Source organism: Corvus moneduloides, chromosome 21 (genome assembly GCF_009650955.1).
Source record: "Corvus moneduloides isolate bCorMon1 chromosome 21, bCorMon1.pri, whole genome shotgun sequence".
Lineage (NCBI taxonomy): Eukaryota > Metazoa > Chordata > Aves > Passeriformes > Corvidae > Corvus > Corvus moneduloides.
Genome location: NC_045496.1, coordinates 7,057,216 through 7,074,637, shown reverse-complemented (window position 1 = coordinate 7,074,637; position 17,422 = coordinate 7,057,216). Strand labels below are relative to the sequence as shown.

Here is a 17,422-nt window from a genome sequence, read left to right as displayed (position 1 = left end):
TTTCCCACCATGTTGCTGTAGAGCTGCTGGCTTCTTGCCCTGCATCACCACAGGGATCCTGCTCCAGGAAGTGCTGGGAAAAAGGGAGACCTTCTGTGGCTCCTGGGATAAATATTGTGTATATATGTGTATATATATACCCCACTGCATGTCAGGCATACTGGGCCCACAGGATACTGGTTTATAAATTAGTGATTCTTTCCTGTCCCAGTAACCACAAGTGCAGCACCAGACACCCTGCACCATCCTCCCCTGAAATCAACCTGCCCAAACCCTACATGGGTTCATGGAATCACTTAGGTTGGAAAAGACCATCAAGATCATCGAGTCCAACTTTTGACTGATCACCACTTTGTCAACCAGACCATGGCAATCAGTGCCACAGTCCACCCAGTCTCTCCTGAAAGGCACAGCTTTGAAACCCCAACTCCCAGGGCTGGGCGGCAGCAAGTTCAGACAGAGAAATTCTCCCTGTCATGAAGAAGCTGCTCTTTTATTGAGCCAGGCTCAGAGCTGGAGTGACACAAAGGCAGGAACATGGATTTCTGTCAGCAGCTCATGCTTGGCTGCTGATCAGATCAGAGGAGACTTGGTCACGATCCATTACCTGCTGCAGCCCTGTGACTAATTCCTAATGAGGCCTCTCAGAGCAGAGGAAGGATCCTGGGTAATTATCCCAAGAACCACACTCCAGATTAGGTAGAAAATGCAGGTGGAGCCTTAAAGGTCACTTTGATCTATTAGGAAGAGCTCCTACCTTCCTCCCTTCGCTTGCTGTCTCCCTTGGCCTGGCTCCAGCCCCTCCCTGCACTGGGCTCAGCCATGGAGCATGAAACCCACCTGTGGTTGACCCTCAAGGTCCTCTGTCTGCTCCCATCAGAGATCACAGCCTCATCCCCTCTGTCTCCTAATTTTCCCCTCTTCCTCCACCTCCTTCCCCACCCCTTGGTTTATCTCCTCTCTTGTAGGATCAGATAACCAATAGAGGTCTATTGATTTACCCACTTGTCTGCCTAAACCCAAGCTGCCTGCTGATTTAGCTGCTTCCCCACTTATCTCATGTGTCATCCTTGGGTTTTCATTATCAGCACAGTGTAAAAAACCCCTCAAATTGCTCACTGTTAATTAGGTAAGAACCAGAACTCAGTGATTTGGGTAATCACTGGCATAGTGAAAACAACTTGCCTATGATTTTTAATGGCAAATAATAACAACAATAATATTATATCCACAACATTACTTGGTAAATGAAACCCAGTTTCTGTGAAACCAAAGATTAAAACAGCACTTGCCAAATTATACTCAAAGCAGAAGATGTAATGTAACCCATTCATCTGAAAAATTAAAATTTGTGCAAGTACAAGGATTCCAGAAATAAAACCATCTGGGCAAATGAGCAATTAAATACCACATTTCCTTATTTTGTAAAAAACTTGGGAATAACCTTCGTAAATTACATGCCCAGTGAATTTCTTCCTTCTACTGAAGCTGACTTCTTGCTAACCAGCATGTATTTATTTATTAATTCAGCCATGACCTCTATCTGTTGACTTCTGGACTAGCTCCCCATCTGGGACTGAAGCCATGGCTTCTAGCATTCAAATAAAACCTCTGTGACTTTTCCCAAAGATTATGGTCATTAGAGAGTCCCAAAAGCTGATATGCAAACCTCTTACACAAATCAGCGATTCGGGAGGGATGGAGAGATGGGGGCAGAATTCTCCTTCAATATTGATGGAAGAGGTCACATTTTTTTATGTTGGTGTGTGTATCATACACAGAAGTCCATCAAAATTCAGTGGCAGAGGGCACTCAGACACTTCACTGGGGTCAGCCGTGGCTCTGCTCAGCTGAGCCTCATGTGAAGCCACCAGAAGCTTCAGGGAACTTCCAGACACAACAGTATCACAGCAAAGAGAAGAGGGGAAAAGGCTCAGAGAAAGGGCACCCCTCTCCCATTTCCACCCCACTCCCTGGTTCCTGGGCCCTACCTTGCAGGTGGAGTTTGCTCTCAGTGCTTTGTAGAAGGACAGAACTCACAGAGTCCAGATTGTCGTAGCTGTTACAGCCCAGGGGGCCGGTCCGAGTTTCTGTTACCTACACAGGATGTAGAAAAGAAAGAACGTTCCCTTTGACTGCAGCCTCACACCTTCCCCAGGCTTTTAAAATCTTTTAGTTCAAAGGACGCCTTGTCACCAGCTGATATAACCCAAAGCACATCTTCCCTAGTTGGGAAAAAAGGCCCCACCCTGCACAGACACTGCTAATGTTTGGCGCAGTGGCAAGCTGAAAAATCAGAATGAATTGTGGCTGCTCTCTTCAGGGTACCTCAGGTTATTCTGGGCTTGGCAATGGGATCCTGCTTATTGATGTTTCTCATAGACGATCGCCACTGGAGAACATCAGAAGCCTGTAGAGGAATTATTCCCTGGCTTCTCTTATTGCAAAGCAAGAAACAGAGATGGATTGCCAGCCCACAGCGGTGCCTGGTGCTCCCACAACAGATGTGAACACCAGCCCTGTGCTGAGGATGGATGGAGGCACAGATGACCTGCAGTGCTGCTGCTGTTGGTTTCCAGCCATGGAGGAGAGCTGCCCTTCTGGAATTCACCACAGGTGATTATCTGCTGTCACTGGTTCAGTATCTCAACACAATCTCCCATCCAGAAGGGAACAGACTCAGCCATGAGACAGCACAGAACAGTAATGAGAGCTGAAACCCTTCAGAAATGGCTAACAATGATGACTCCATCCACATCACCTTCCCTGGAGTGAACTCAGCAACAATAAAATCCCTGCCCAGTGTAGGATGATTGCTTTCAGAGAAGGCAGCCTTTGCAGAGCCATTTTCCCTATTTTGTATTCTCTGAGCAGCTTCCCTTTCTTCCTGCTGCAACCCCCCAAGCTGTCTCTCAGTCCGTTTCATTCCAGATGCCTCAGTAATGCCACACTGAGTTTTTCACCTTTTCTTGTAGCAAATTCAGCTGAGAGATGTTTTGCAGCCTTACACCCCCAGGAGACAAATACTCCTAGGTGGCACAGGGTTGTTCATCTCACAGACCTGCCTTTCCCTTCCAACCTCCATAAATGATCTGGGTCCTCTGCTCCCTCTCTCCCTTCCAGAAGTCCCTGTCAAATTTAGTGAAAGTCTCCCATCCTACACAACCACCACACTGAATGCCCACCTCTTTCCAGACATTTGTGGCCCTGGGAAAATCAATTCTTCAATTGAATAAGAGAAAAACTAACCCTGGGAACAAAACAACTTGTGACCAAAGATATCAGACCGGCAAAGTCCTGCCCCAAATCCCTGGAGAATCCATACAGACACACAATCTTTTGCCACTTCCTAAGGCAGTATGTGGTACCTTAATTGCTCCGGTAGAGATCTGGATCTCATGGAGTCTCCTCATGGTGCCATCACGATCTACAAAGTAGGAGGACGCGAGCTGGTGTAAAGCTTCAACGCTCTGGGTGGCGTTTCCTGACTTTCTGTCGAGGCGGCTTTTGTCCATGTACATGGTTAAGGCCTCCTCTCCTGCAGCAGAAAGAAAAGGAGATTTCAGGCTGCCAGGTAGGGCCATCTTAACAGGAGCAAGTGGTGTCATCTACTGCACCTAGAGAAAGAAAAGTCCGACACCTAAAGCACTCTCGGAGGAATTTGCCCTTCCTCGCCAGCACCAGGACCCCAGGGGGATGTAGAGAAGCCTCCTCTATCCAGACAGCAAGGCTATGTCCACCAGACAAGTAAATCAGCTCCACTGAATTGAGTAGACAACATTTTGGATATTTTTTAGCCAGCAGAGCTTTGACACAACTGCTGGAGAGGATTCAGCCCATCTGTCCCACTCGAGGAACATTCTCTCTGTGGGTAGTGCGTCTAGAATGATGCACACCTGACAGGACAAGATCCCACCTTATGCAAGTCTCTGTGTGACCTGATTGCTAGAAGGAAAACTGCAAAAAGAATACAGTGTGTGGGTAGGTACAGTGGACAAACAAATGTTAGTTGGGCCTCTTCAGCTTCCAGTGGCCTTGCAAAAGGGGAAGGGAAAGGGGATGAGTGAAGAGAAGTAATCAGAGGAAAGACTAAATAAGAAATTTAATTTAAACTAACCACCCTTACTGCCTTCTTTCCTCTCCCAGAGTCTCATTCAGGGAATATAAGTGGAGAGTGAAAATACTGTACTAGATACGGGACAAAAGCAGGTGATTTTGAAATGCTAACCCAGAAGATCTGGGAGTGAAGCAGTTAAGAACTGATAAACATCAGCAGAGACCTGAATGTAACAAAACATATCTAAAAAGGACATGAAGCCGAGAAGGCATATTTACCTAACAGTTCAATTTGTGCTGGGTGAGGCATGTTAAAATCCAGGTCATTCTTAACATAAGATTGGCACTGTCAGAGATCTAAAAAGGTGGAATGCCATCCTGCATCCTTAACATGTGAAACTTGGATTTTAATAAATGAAGAGCAGACACAACTATGGGAGGAATGTGCCATTTCTGCATAACTCTCCTAATGAGAAGAATGGTGCTTCTTCTTATTTGATAGATGAACCACTGATGAATTCACTGCCTCTGGCAGTGATAGCATGGTCCAAAAAATATGTACCACCACTTTCAAGATCAAAAAATATTTTGGTCTTCATCATCTTTGCATAATTTTTTTTTTTTAAGAGAACAAGAACTTATTTTTCTTTAAAAATCTTGTTAGCTGAAATAGTTTAATTCATCCAAATTACTTCTTTTATTGCATATCTGAAAAAAATAACCCAAAATCACGGTAAGCCCTCCCCCTCACTTTCCCTGGAAATTTTCCAGCTTTTATCTGAAAGCCAAATGCCTGAAAACAAACCGAAAATATTCTGGATGAAAATCAAAATATTTTTATTAGATTTCAGTTTTTCAAGCAATAGTTGTGTTGAGGATTCAGCCCTTGGCTTTGAGATGAAAAATGGACTTTTTTTTTTTGTGGAAAGAAGGTACTTTTCATCAAAAGAATTGATCAGTTGAAATCTTTTAATTGGCTTCACAGGACCCAAGTGGAGAAGTTTGGCATGTAAAACTTTGTCTTTAATATTTTGTTAAAAATAACAGACTGGCCTTTGACCACGATCAAAGCTGTGGTAGTAACAATATCATCATTGTTACCTCTCACAAAAACACTTTCCCTGGAAAATTACCAGCTTTGATTTCCTTTCTGACCGTTACCATTATCGTGTGTTGAACTTGTGAGGAGACCTTGGCAGGGATCAAGGCTCTGCCACATCAGGCTCTGTCCACACAAACAAAGTTAATCCATCTTCCAGGGGATTTAACCCCCTGTATCTGATGAGACACAACAGGTGAATACAACAAACAGCCCGCAAGATACAGGTAATAAAATGTCTGTGGTTAGTGTGAGGAACAGTGGTCACTGCACCGACCACTCTCAGTGCCTTTTCAAGTTTCATCTCTTTGTGTTTTTCAGGAGGATTTGAAAAAACTTTGTCAGTTTTCATGAGTCAACTCATTTGCCACTGAAGAGGTTGGATCAGTGTGAAAGTGTATTTTGAGCCAGAAGTTTTGGATCTCTCATGTAACAGAGGCATTTAACTGCAAGGAGATGCAGTAGAGAGAAATGAGAAATGATGCTTCACCACCATTTTGTGAGGCTGTGGCAGGAGAAGGAACACCTGGGATAATTCTCCCCTTAACTGTGATTCACAGCCATCAACTCTTTATCAATTCCACCAATAATTGGAAAAAACCAACTTTTTCTGGAAAAATATCATGCCTTATATTAATAGCCAAGGCACAAAAATCAGGACTTTTTCATTCCAGACTAGCTCGTTTTCACTAGAGGAATGAGGCTGGAATGCCTTGGCCAGAGGGCAGGCAGGAAGCCTGGGTGGAATCACATCAGGCAGCAGCACTGGTGTCAGATCACCAGCAGATCTCCTATTGGATTTGATCCTTACACAACACAAACCAGGCACTAAGAAACACAACAGAGAAGAGAAATCTGTGCTCTGGGACAGTAGGGATCAGTGATTTCCCCACAAAAGCTGTCATTTTTTCCTCCAAAGGAAGAGAGAATTAAAATCCATGAGCGATGATGCTTTTTCCTGAAGGATCAGTGCTGTCCCTAGGATTGAGAGGTGCTGAGCAGGGACACTGCTGCTGGAAACCTATTTTGTGTAGCTCTGTGCAGAGCTGGAAAAGCACAGCATCCCCATGGAGGGGGCACACGGGAAAGCAACTCTTGGATCAAGAGAGGTTAACAGAACTTTGCTGCATTATTAAGTCTTAATTTCTCCTTTATTAAATGAATGCTATGTTCAAAGTTGTTTTTCCTTGAGGGCTTTTCCTGAAAATTGGCTCTCAGCTCCATCCCAGAGCATGGATGCCCTCAAAGTGACCCTTCACCAATGCCTTTGTCAGAACCACACTGGAGCAGACCTGGGTTTTTACTGGGCTCTCAGGGGACCTGGCTGCTCTGTAGGTTGAAAGGCACCAGAGCTGTTCCTCCTGTGGCCAGGTGTGGAAATTGCTGTGTTCAGGTGCTGCTCTATCTCCCACCCTCCTGGGGCCCGTGCAGCAGCTGGCGTTTCAAAGCCAGACAATTTCCTGTGTGTTTGTCACTCGTCTGCCACCTCCTCAGACACCAGGCTGAACTACAAACAACTGTAACCCAGGGCAGAACTGCTTGTAGCTCTGCTGAGGAGACACCAGCTCCTGGGAGAGCCAGTGTGCCAGGACACTCTGCTTTTATATCCCAGAGCTCTTGTTTAGCCCACAGACTATGATTAGAGCGTGTCTTCCGTGCATAATGCATGCCCAGCTCCATCTACATTTTCCCTGGGACTGCCATTGCCAAGATAAATCCTCCTTTTCTCTCTGCCATTGCTCACCATGCTTGAGGCTGGTGGAGTGTTTAGCTCTCCCCTCTAACACCAGTTCTCATTACAAGTCTCTGCATATTTAAAGTTGTTGTGTTGTAAAATCAGGAGAAGAAACAAGTCCCTGTGAATAATTTACAACCTCACCCAGGCAAAATTAAAAATATATTTTACCATCAAAGGTCTTTCCTATTTCTAATTTCCACGGATGTGAGTGGCAAGAAAAAGAGGAATGTCAATGGAGAAAAAGTAAACCCACCAAAAAAAATAATCTCACTTTCCTTGGCTCTCTTGGGCTCTGTAAAACATCATCCTGAAAAGTGAGTTCCTCAAAAAAAAAAAGCAGTATATCTTTACTCAGACTTCATTAAGGCCTGATGAAAGCAATCACTTGTGCTCTTCAATGCTTGGAAACCCCCTTTCTCTCACACTTCTTGCTGACGGAATGGACTTGTTCGGGTGCCTGGACTGAAGAGCAGCCCAAGGATCTTTGAAGGACATTACCACACCAAAGGCCATTTGACTTCAGGGGAACTGTGCCAATTCACCTACCGCCTAATTTGTGCATGAATCATACGTACACATCTAATCTCATCCCAGTGTCTGCAGAATGCTCTGGGAACAGACGGATGGCCAGAAATTCCTCAAAGTTCACTACAAACATGGCAATGTGGCAAGGCTTGAGGTGAGGTACATTAGAAGGAGCAACAATAACAAATTCTGAAGTAAAATTGAGCCTTTAACACTGCAGAATCCTTCTCACAGATAGTAGTAGTAGTAGTTCTTGGAAGAAAGTAGTTCTTGGAAGAAGAACATTTAAATGAAAGAAAGCCCCACCCCAAAGGGGGAAAAGAATTGTGAAAATAATACTGAGGGAGAAAAAAGAACCAGGAGCAAATAACAATAGGAGCTGCTGATTTTCACCCCTCCGGTGTTCAACAGTTACTACTCAAAATGTTCCTGCAGCACCACCAGCATCGCCTGCTCAGGAGTTCATGGCCCTCCAGGGCTCTCCCTGATGTCATCCCTGACACATTCTGTGCACACACAGACCTCTCTGCAGCCCTTGCATATACATTTTGAATTTTACTGATCTGCTGTTTTTGCAGAAGTCTGATCCATGGTAATGCATTCAGCCTTCTGACCATCTCTTCCCCTCTGCTCACGCTCCCTGCCCAACTCCTTGATCTCCCTTTTCCTGGAGCTCTTTAAAATTCCTCCAGTTCCAGCAAGAAAGGATGTTTTTCCCCCTGTGTTTGTTTTCATCCTGTAAAAAAAGAGAGATGAACACATTCTGTTGTGAGGCTGAGGGCAGTGATGCAGGGCTGGCAGGACAGTCCCCCAGCTGAGGGACGTGTTTCTCCTGACACACATGATGGTCAGAGCAGCACAGGGGCACACGTAGCACAGGGGCTGAACTCCCACCTCACACTCTGAATTCCTTTGTGAAGGTTCTTCGGACTCTGGGTACACAGCTGGGCTTTGGGAGGGAGAGCTGCAGCCTGGCCTGTGCCCCCACTGCACCACCATGGTTTCAGAGCCACAGGGATATTCAGATTGCAAAGGACCACAGTGGAGTATTTGGTCCAGCCTCCCTGCTTTGGCAGGGTCATCCCAGAGCACATGGCACAGGACTGCATCCAGTTGGTTCTGGAATATCTTCTGTGAGGGAGAATCCACACCCTCTCTGGGCAATCTGTTCCAATGCTCCCAAGAAAGAAATTCTTCCTCAAGTTCAGGTGGAACTTCCTGGGCATCAGTTTCTGCCTGTTCCTCTTGTCCTTGTGGCTGGCACCACCAAGATGAGCCTGGTCCATGCTCTAGGCACCCCCGTTTAGATAATTACACTCATTAACAAGGTCTCCTTTCAGTCATCTCTTCTTGAGACTGAACAGCCCCAACTCCCTCAGTTTTCCCTCGTAACAGATGCCCCAGTCCCATCACCCCTGCCATAGCCTCTGCTGGACTCACTCCAGGAACTCCATGCCAAACTGGACACATTTCCAGCACTGCCCAGTGCCTTCACCAACTCCCCACAACCCCCCTCATCAGAAAACAACCCAGGTTGCCACCTACCTCCCAGGGTGGCAGAGATGAGGAGGTGGGTGCCGTACTTTTTGATGATGGTGTCAATGAACTGCTGTGTGGTGGGTCTCCTGCCCAGAAGGCGGATGCTCCTCTGGAACTCAGGCATCAGGGGCAGTGGGTTGTGGAGCAGGTCCCTCCGCTCGATGGCTGTGTTCCTCACCTTCCAACGGGCAAACTCCCTATGCCACAACACAGGAACACAACAGGGGTGAGCCTCCGAGTCTGGAGGGGCAGGGAGAATCACTGGGAGCAGGAAAGGAGGATGGAGACGGGGCCAATCCTGTTGGACACTCCTACATGGATACACACGTGAGACCACAAGGCTGGACAGACGGCAAGGGGAGGAGAAGAGGAAAAGCGAGACATTATTGCACAGTAACGATACACTATGAGGATCAGGCTGGTAAGGAGGTGCCCTTGGAGTCATCAGAGGTGTCTGGCAGAGAGCTGGACTTCCCTAAAACAAAAGCAGGCTGGTCCTTTCACCCTCCCACATTTTGGGGTCTTGCACTTCTCCATAAAACAGCAAATTCTGGTCTCTGTCAGCAGGTCTAAACCACAGATCTAGCCCAAACTGCCCACAGGTCTTCCTGGCACACTTTTGCAAAGCAAAGCTGGAGAAAATACATTTTCTCCAAACATCTTCATCTTCAGGAGTATGGCAAAAGAGCATTTTGGAAAACAATTTTTGAGACAAACCATGTAAAAGGATGGATTCAGGTATCAGCAGAGTCCAGGATGAAAGCAGAGGTTTTGTTTGTGTTTTAGAAAAAAAAAACCAAAGTGATTCTCAAATCCATGCTTTTAAACTCAGAGCAACAGAGAAAAAAAATAAAGTTACTGTTTGCAAAAGCAGTGCTTTATTGCAGGTATCCATTTTGAAACGACAGAGGGAAATGCCTAGAGAAAAGCTTGCACACCTGCAATCTAAAAATCAAGCCTCTGAAACATCACCAGCTGAGCACCTGAAAAATGAGAAACCTATTAATGTCTTTCGAAAAATATTGAGCAAAGCCTTCCTTAAAGGAGAGGATATTATTTGTACCCATTCTCCTACGATGCACCTGCTCTATCTTAAGCTGTCTCCCAGACCATCAACTCAGGCTTCTCTGTCACTTTTCATTCGCTTATTCCAGTAACTTGGGTTTAGGACAAACATTTTATTTAGATTATAGGTGTTGTGGTTTAACCCCAGCTGGCAACTCAGCCCCATGCAGCCACACACTCCTCCCAAAGGGGAAGAGAGTCTGAAGGGTGAAAGTGAGAGAACTCATGAGTTGAGATAAACAGTTTAGCAGATAAAGGAAAAGCTGCACGGGCAAGCAAAACAAAACAAGGAATCCATTCCCCACTTCCAGCTGAGTCACTGGTGGAATGGGATGAGAGGCAGAAAAGCCCTGACCTGTGTAAGCTCTGCTCAGCAACACCCCTGTGCTATCAGCACTGTGTCCAGCAAAATCCAAAACGCAGCCCCATACCAGCCTGGAAAAAATTTAACTTTATCCCAGTTTAAGACAGAAGACATTTAATAACGTTCTCTGGGAATAGTTTTGTTTAGCGTTAGTGTGGCTCAGCAGTAGCAGCTAAAGCAGAGGAAGCCTTCACATGCAAGAACTGACCAAGGATAAACTTCTTTGAGAAAATTAATGCTGCTAACAAGGAACAAGCTAAATTCAGCAGATACAAGTGGAATGAAGATAAGGACCAAGGAGACTATTCCAAGAGAATGAAGTCACTTCAGAAGAAGGCCAGCCCAGCGACCAGTTGAAACAATAAGTTAAGGGACCACTGATCAGAATCAAGGATTTGGGGCTGGATTTGAGGATTGGGTGATTAGATAGTACAGGTATAATTCTGAGGCATGAATTGGGATCCGGGTCCTCTCTGGAGGCACCCAGCTCAAATTGTAATCCAGGAAAGACTAATTGGAAACCTTCCAGCAGACTTGGCATTCCCAGAGGGATCCTGGGGTCAAATCTGTTACTCTGGCTGGTGTGGAAAAATCCATAACACCCAGTCCAAACCAGAAATGACAACACCTGGCACTGAGGCAGCATGTCCCATCACGGTGTGTCCACCCAGCACAACAACCCCACCCGGCTGGCAGAGACCCTGACTCACAGGCAGATTTAGGAGACTCAGTTGCAAGGCCAGGATCACAAACCAGATCTTTTCTGCCCAGGTTGATTCTATACTCAGTCCACTCAATGTGTGTTAGGTTATTTGACTAAATGTAATTATGCAGGTATTTATTTGGATTGTGCCCCTTCACAACACTACACGCTGCCTGGCAGCAGTTACATTCATCAAAATAGCAAAGTGCCAACTATTTATTTCAAAATATCTCCTTATACCTGAGCTAATGCCCCCTCTGTAGTTCCTTGCTTTCACAAGCCAAGTCAAAATGCCAAAACAAAACACACCTCTTACTATGTTACAAGAGTCATTAGTGTCAAACCTTCCAATCTTCCAATCCATCTTTCCTAGAAAAACCTCAGTCTAAAGGCAACCCCCCCCCCCATACAACAGGTTCTTAACACAAAGAGTGACTGAAACAGATCATTGGCTCCCAAGTTGTCTGCAGGTAACAAATACATCACCAGTGTATCCCCTTTATGGAGCAGAGGGTGTTATCTGCTGTTCCAGAATTGTGTAAAAGTTGATTTTAATGATAGATAAAACTTTAAAAGTAAAGACAAATAGTTTCTCTCTGACGCTACAGGGAGGTTTCTCTAATCATTCCAGATTAGAGTTTCAATCCCAGACCTCGCTACACAAGGAAATCCCCTTTGAGGAAGGAATGGTCCCTTCAGCAGTTGCACTGCATGGGAAGGGGCAGAGCTGGATGCTTAAAGACAGGCAAGGTTTTATAATAAATAGACATGCCCCCGTTCCCATCAGAAAGATCATAACTAGCAAGCATAGAAAGAATGCCATCTGTGCTTCCTCTCCAAACAGACAATTATTGCTTCCTATAAAACTCAAGCCCACATTCGGATTCCTGCTTCCTGCAGTATCCATAAAGTCAGGAGGGACCAGAGCACTCCAGAGCCAGCATGTTTTCAGAAAGGGCTGAGGGAATGTTTCATGTTCCCAATAAAGTACAGACAATTTGGTTTTGCTGCTTAGTAATAGATAATTTAGCAGCAAAGACCATAGATTTGAAACGTGCAACTGGTCAGGTACTGATCCATATTCTCCTTCAGGGAAGCTATGGCTGCCCCCGCATCCCTAGAAGTGTCCAAGGCTAGTTTGGACAGGACTTGGAGCAACCTGGGATAGTGGAAGGTGTCCCTGCCCATGGCAGGGGGTGGGACAAGATGGTCTTTAAGGTCCTTTCCAACTCAAACCATTCCAGGATTCTATGATATATCAACACCCAGACCCTGGGAGTGTCACCATTCAGGGTGTGGAGATGGACAGGGCAAACTGGGAAGCGATGGACAATGAAGGCAGGAGAAGGCAGGAAAGGAGGATGAAATTTTGATAAATAATGTGTCCAAAGGGAAAGTGGGTTCATTTTTTACACCAGGTCCAACATCACCTCATGACACCACTAGCAGGAGGCAAAAGCAGGAGTTTAAAAGAAATCACTGTCATAACCTCAGCCTTTCCTGCTTCGAAGGGACAATCCCAGTCCCTATTCATGTAGCAGATGAGCCCTGAGCAGGATTCACCTCTAAAGCATGACAGTGAAGGAAACTCTTCCCACCATCAATTGTTATTGATGCCATCTCTCCCCAGGGCTTCCTGCTCCCAGGGCACATCAGGGAGGTGAAAGCCCAGTTCTGCTGTACTCCTCCTGTGCTTGGATGTGTGGCTTTCCCAGCTGATGAGAAAAGCTGAGCAAACATGTTATGATGAATAATTTATGCAACTAACTTAGATGTTTATCTTCTGCTCATAGAATATCCATGAACCAGTTGCAATTCCCTCTAAGTTATGCATTATTTGAATTTACTTAGTGATATGTTTCAAGCTTTTTTATAGGTTTTGCATAGCATTTGGCTCTTTTATTTCTTTGTATGCTGTTGACTCGTTGGGATTGGAATCCAAGAAGGGTTAAGTTTGGAAGGGAACACCAGTGGGATCATCTGTTCCAACCTCAATGGTCAAGCAAATGATATGGTCTTGTTAAGCTTCCTGTTTAATGTCCAAAAGATACATTTTAAACTTGGCTCACTGAATTCCAATATTTTTCATGGAAAGCAAACCTCTAATTCCAGCAATTTTCCAAGCAACCTACAGAACCCTCTGCTGCAAGATGCACCTGAGGCCAAGACTGAGGTACAATTTTGGAAAATAGACTTCACATTAATAGATATGGCTACTGAAATCATTTAGAATTATTGAGGTCATAAAAAAAAAATTATATTTGCAGGAAACAGCATAGATTCGGCCTTAGGGAATGTTCCAGCCTGGAACTCCTGAAGCCTCTGAAGAAACACCTCCAAGAACAGGTTTTTGATTAGCTTTCAACTCTAGATTTAATTGCATTTTCTGCAGAAGCAGAAAATCAGCCAAAATTAATTCAGGATGCTGGGTTAAGTAAACAATACTCTTGTCTGTTTGTCACCACTGAATCCTTCCATCTGTGAATCTTGGGAGGATTTACCAAGGCCTTGGATTCATGGATAATGGGTGCTGAAACCTTTCCTCACAAAACCATTCTGGGCTACCTTTCATTCTGGTTCTCAGAGCCACCAGTCTGTGTGCCACCACCTGAGACACAGAGGTGAGGCCTCTACAGGTATTGAGGCATTTAAAAAGAGAAATACTGCCCTGTGCATCACTTACTTTCCAGGTAAAGAAGTTGCAAAGACTTGACCAGGATTAGGGGGCACCCTATGGTACAGCTAGGATTGGTACAGTTGGGATTAGTACAGTCTTCTGACCCTCAGGGGAAATTCCAAGCAAGGACCTGAACTTCTGCCAGCAGGGAAGCTTTGAATGGCTTTGGAAAGATACCTCTAAGGTGAGAAACCTCTTAGCAAGGAGAAGGAAGAGTCAGTATCCCTGAGGCAGAGATGGGATAAGGACACACTCTGACCCAAGGTCTAAGTAGTGGGGGAGAGGCACTTGCTGGTGCTCTGGCTCAGCAGGGCTGAGAGCCCAAGGGAATTTGGGGTGTGCCAGGAAATACCTTCCAGGCCAGCACAGGACAGCTGCCCTCTGGAGAAAATCCAGAGGACTTTCTTTAGGGCTGAAAGGGGTAGGAGGTGCTGAAGGGGGAAGGGAGGTGAGAGGGAAGAGGGATGAGGGGTGAAGTACTGCCTCAGGGAGGCACATACACCTAGTAAAGGCTTTTCTCCCTGTAACAGCAAGGGGACACACTTTATTTGAATAGGGCTGAGGATGAGAAAATACTGCCCCTTCAAGCCTGCATTAATGAGCTTCCATCAAGGCCAGCATGTCAGGGACAGAAGGAGCCACTAGGAATGTCTCAGTGCTCATTAGCACTATGACCCCTCTAGGGAAACAGAAAAACAGGGAAAAAAACTGCTGAAGAGGGAGGAAAGGTCAAGAGCCTGGAATAGGTACATCATGTAGACCCCACTCTGCACCATCACAGAGGACAGCAGGATCCAAGGGCGGGAGCATCTCTACCCAGGGAGGGAAGTCTGAGGGAGAGAGTCCATCAGAGCAAATTAAATTCCCCATCTTCAAATGGCCAAGACAACCAAAGCATGTAAGTGAGGAAACAAGTTCAGCACAGACCTTGGAGCCTGGTGCTTGAAAGAAAAAAGAAATGAAATGCATCAAATAATGATCAAGACAGACACAGTTTTAAAAAGGAAAAAAAAATAGCAGAGAAGGAAGACACTGAACAAAGCATAAGTAGAACACCCCAACCCCTCCTGGTGCTGGAGGCACATCCTTCAGTGCAGCCCACCCAGTGCACACCCAAACAGGAGCAGCGTCACCCCTCCCTGGGAACTGGGCAAGGGAAAGGCACCAGCTCCTTTCTGCTCAATGGCTCTTTACTTCTTTTATAAAATTTATCTTGAAAGTCACCAGCTGCTCCCAAAGGTGATGAGCCTTCCTGAAGGCAACACGCTCTTCAGTAACAGCAGGACACAAACATTATTTCATGCCCTCTCCTTGGCATATTGCCCACATAATTGACTGTGATGACACCAGAACTCCCTGATGTCAGAGAGATGTTCCCTGGGATTTTGGTGTCCCTGCCCCTGTTTTCCTTCAAGCACCTCACCGTCATTAAGACAGACATTTTTGGACATGTCTGTATATGCTGCAGACAACTATTAGTAACTGTCACTAGTGTGAAGCAAACCAGAGAGATTTTAGGCCTTGTCTGGGTAAGAAACAAGTGCTGTGTTACCCCTAAATCTTCCAGAATCCTTCCAGATGCTCCTACAACAGAGCTGTTGGTTTGGGGGTTTTGTTTTGCTTTGCCGTTCCTTTTTTCAGCCCAATTGTCCCACCCACTGGCTGCACAAAGTCCTGGTTATCTCCAGTCCTCAGGATGATGGCTCTTCCAGGTTCCTGTGAGCCCTGGATTCTGCAAACAATGCCAAGGGACAGGGTCTGAGCACGACAACAGCATTATAATGCTATCTTGTTCTGCCAGATCAGGGTTTATACAAGTCTTTGTGGGGTATCTGTGATTATGGTGGGGTCAGTGATGTTTCATTTCCAGCCTGTGCCCTCAAAATGCCAGACAGCCCCAGGCTGAGCAGTGCAATATTCTTTTAGCACTTTCCTCTGCAGCTTGGCCTCTTCCCTATCTAGGCCAGCATGAAGAAGTCACTCTTTTCAAAGCTGAGCTTTTCAAAGGACCTACAAGAATTAGTTTCCTGTGAGGGTTTGGCACTCATCCCGCCTAATCTATTTAAAAAACCTCCAGTCTGTAGATTTAAACTAGTTCCAAATTAGACAGAGGCTGAATCTCTGCCATGAAAAAAAGAAAAAAAAAATCTAAAAATTTAATTCCAGAAAAGTATGAAAAAAGAATCACTTAAGCTGCAAGTCCAACAGCATTTTGCATAACAACCAGGCAAGCAGACAGGCTCACTTATGACAGCTGGCAGGTGAATGAGGTAAATAAATTGACTATTGATCTATTGATAAATGCTGTGCTGTCTGCAGCAGGTTTATTGCTATAAGGGCATTTACCTGGATAGGACTGAACCAAGGAGAGGACAATCGGTGTTTGAATCATTCAGCAGAGTCCTATGGCAGAAATTAAGCAATGCTGTTGGACTACTTCCTCCTCCACCTGGCTCCAAAGGACAAAGGAAGAATCTCCTGTTGCTTTTCCCCTTGGTCTGTCCTTTGGCCATGTGCTTGGTGTTGGCTGAGGGGTCTGAAACCTCAAACACCCCCCCCTTTTTTGGGCAAGCAGTTCAGCCTGCTCCAGAGTTTTGTTTTCATCTCTCTAATCATATTTTTTAAAGATATTAAATTGTTCCAGAGTTGAAAACTCTGAGGGGTTTTTTTTTGGAGAAAGAGAGAGAGATGGAGGTAAAAAATAGGTCCAGAACAACATGATGATTGCAAGAATCAAAAAGAAATAAAATTATTTCAGAGTTAGAGGGATTTCATGTGACTTTGAAAGCCCCTTGGTAAACAGGTTGTTCCAGCACTGAATTAAAATCCAGTCAGACAAACATGATTCCAAGTCTTGTGTTTTCTCTCAGGATAGGCCTGCATTTGGGTCTCTTAGGAAGAAACATGTAATGGTTGGGTGCCCAAAAGATCAATTTGTTTAGAAAAAAGCTGGAATAAATTTATTACTAGAGACTCAAGGCAGAGTGATTCAGCATAGGTAAGAACAAGTTAAAAGACAGGTCATCAAATTTAATCATTATTAAGTTTGCTTATTATTAAATGTGATCATGGCCAGGATGTGGCTGTGGTTCTTAACCCTGACTTCAAATCCAAAACATGAAAACATGGCAGAGTAAGTTTCTACCCTTTCACCTGCTTGGCATCACGTCCAGGTCACGGGTTTCTGCATCCTCAATAACACACAGTAACTTCTGAACTTCTTCAACACAGCTGCCTTCATCAGTCCTCTATGGATCTGTTCCCACATCCCAGCAGAGCCAGCTGCAGCAATGCCCTTCCATCTCACCCATCAGTTCCAGTGTTAACAGCTTGTGGACATTTATTCCCCCAGCTCTCCCTGTAATGTTATTTGTGCAGATTTCCTTGCAAAAATCCCACACCTAGAGCACTGGAGAGACCCTTCCCAACACCAGCCTCCGTCATCCTTGGCCACCCAGCAGACGCGTGATGGTGAGTGGTGCCCATGATTGTTAACATCACCTCAGCTGACGGCACTTCTAAGCCACTATAATTTCCATCAGGGTTGATGAGAGCTGCTGGAAGCAGGAGTGACATCTCTCCAAGAGCTCCCAGCATTGTTCACACCACCATAGCTTAACAAACATTATTAACAATAGCAAATGTTCTGCTCTGGT

General features: G+C 45.3%; 1 protein-coding gene across 2 annotated transcripts in view; it reads right to left on the bottom strand.

Annotated features, from left to right (window-relative positions):
• BRINP1 (BMP/retinoic acid inducible neural specific 1) overlaps positions 1 to 17,422 on the bottom strand; it is an 87,681-nt gene that overhangs the window by 18,090 nt on the left and 52,169 nt on the right. For both annotated transcript variants that reach the window (XM_032130787.1, XM_032130788.1), the window contains exons 3-5: positions 8,964 to 9,154; positions 3,369 to 3,538; positions 1,992 to 2,097 (exon numbers count right to left, since the gene is read on the bottom strand). In XM_032130787.1, the coding sequence (XP_031986678.1) occupies positions 1,992 to 2,097; positions 3,369 to 3,538; positions 8,964 to 9,154 (467 nt within the window). The remainder of the gene's footprint in view (positions 1 to 1,991; positions 2,098 to 3,368; positions 3,539 to 8,963; positions 9,155 to 17,422) is intronic.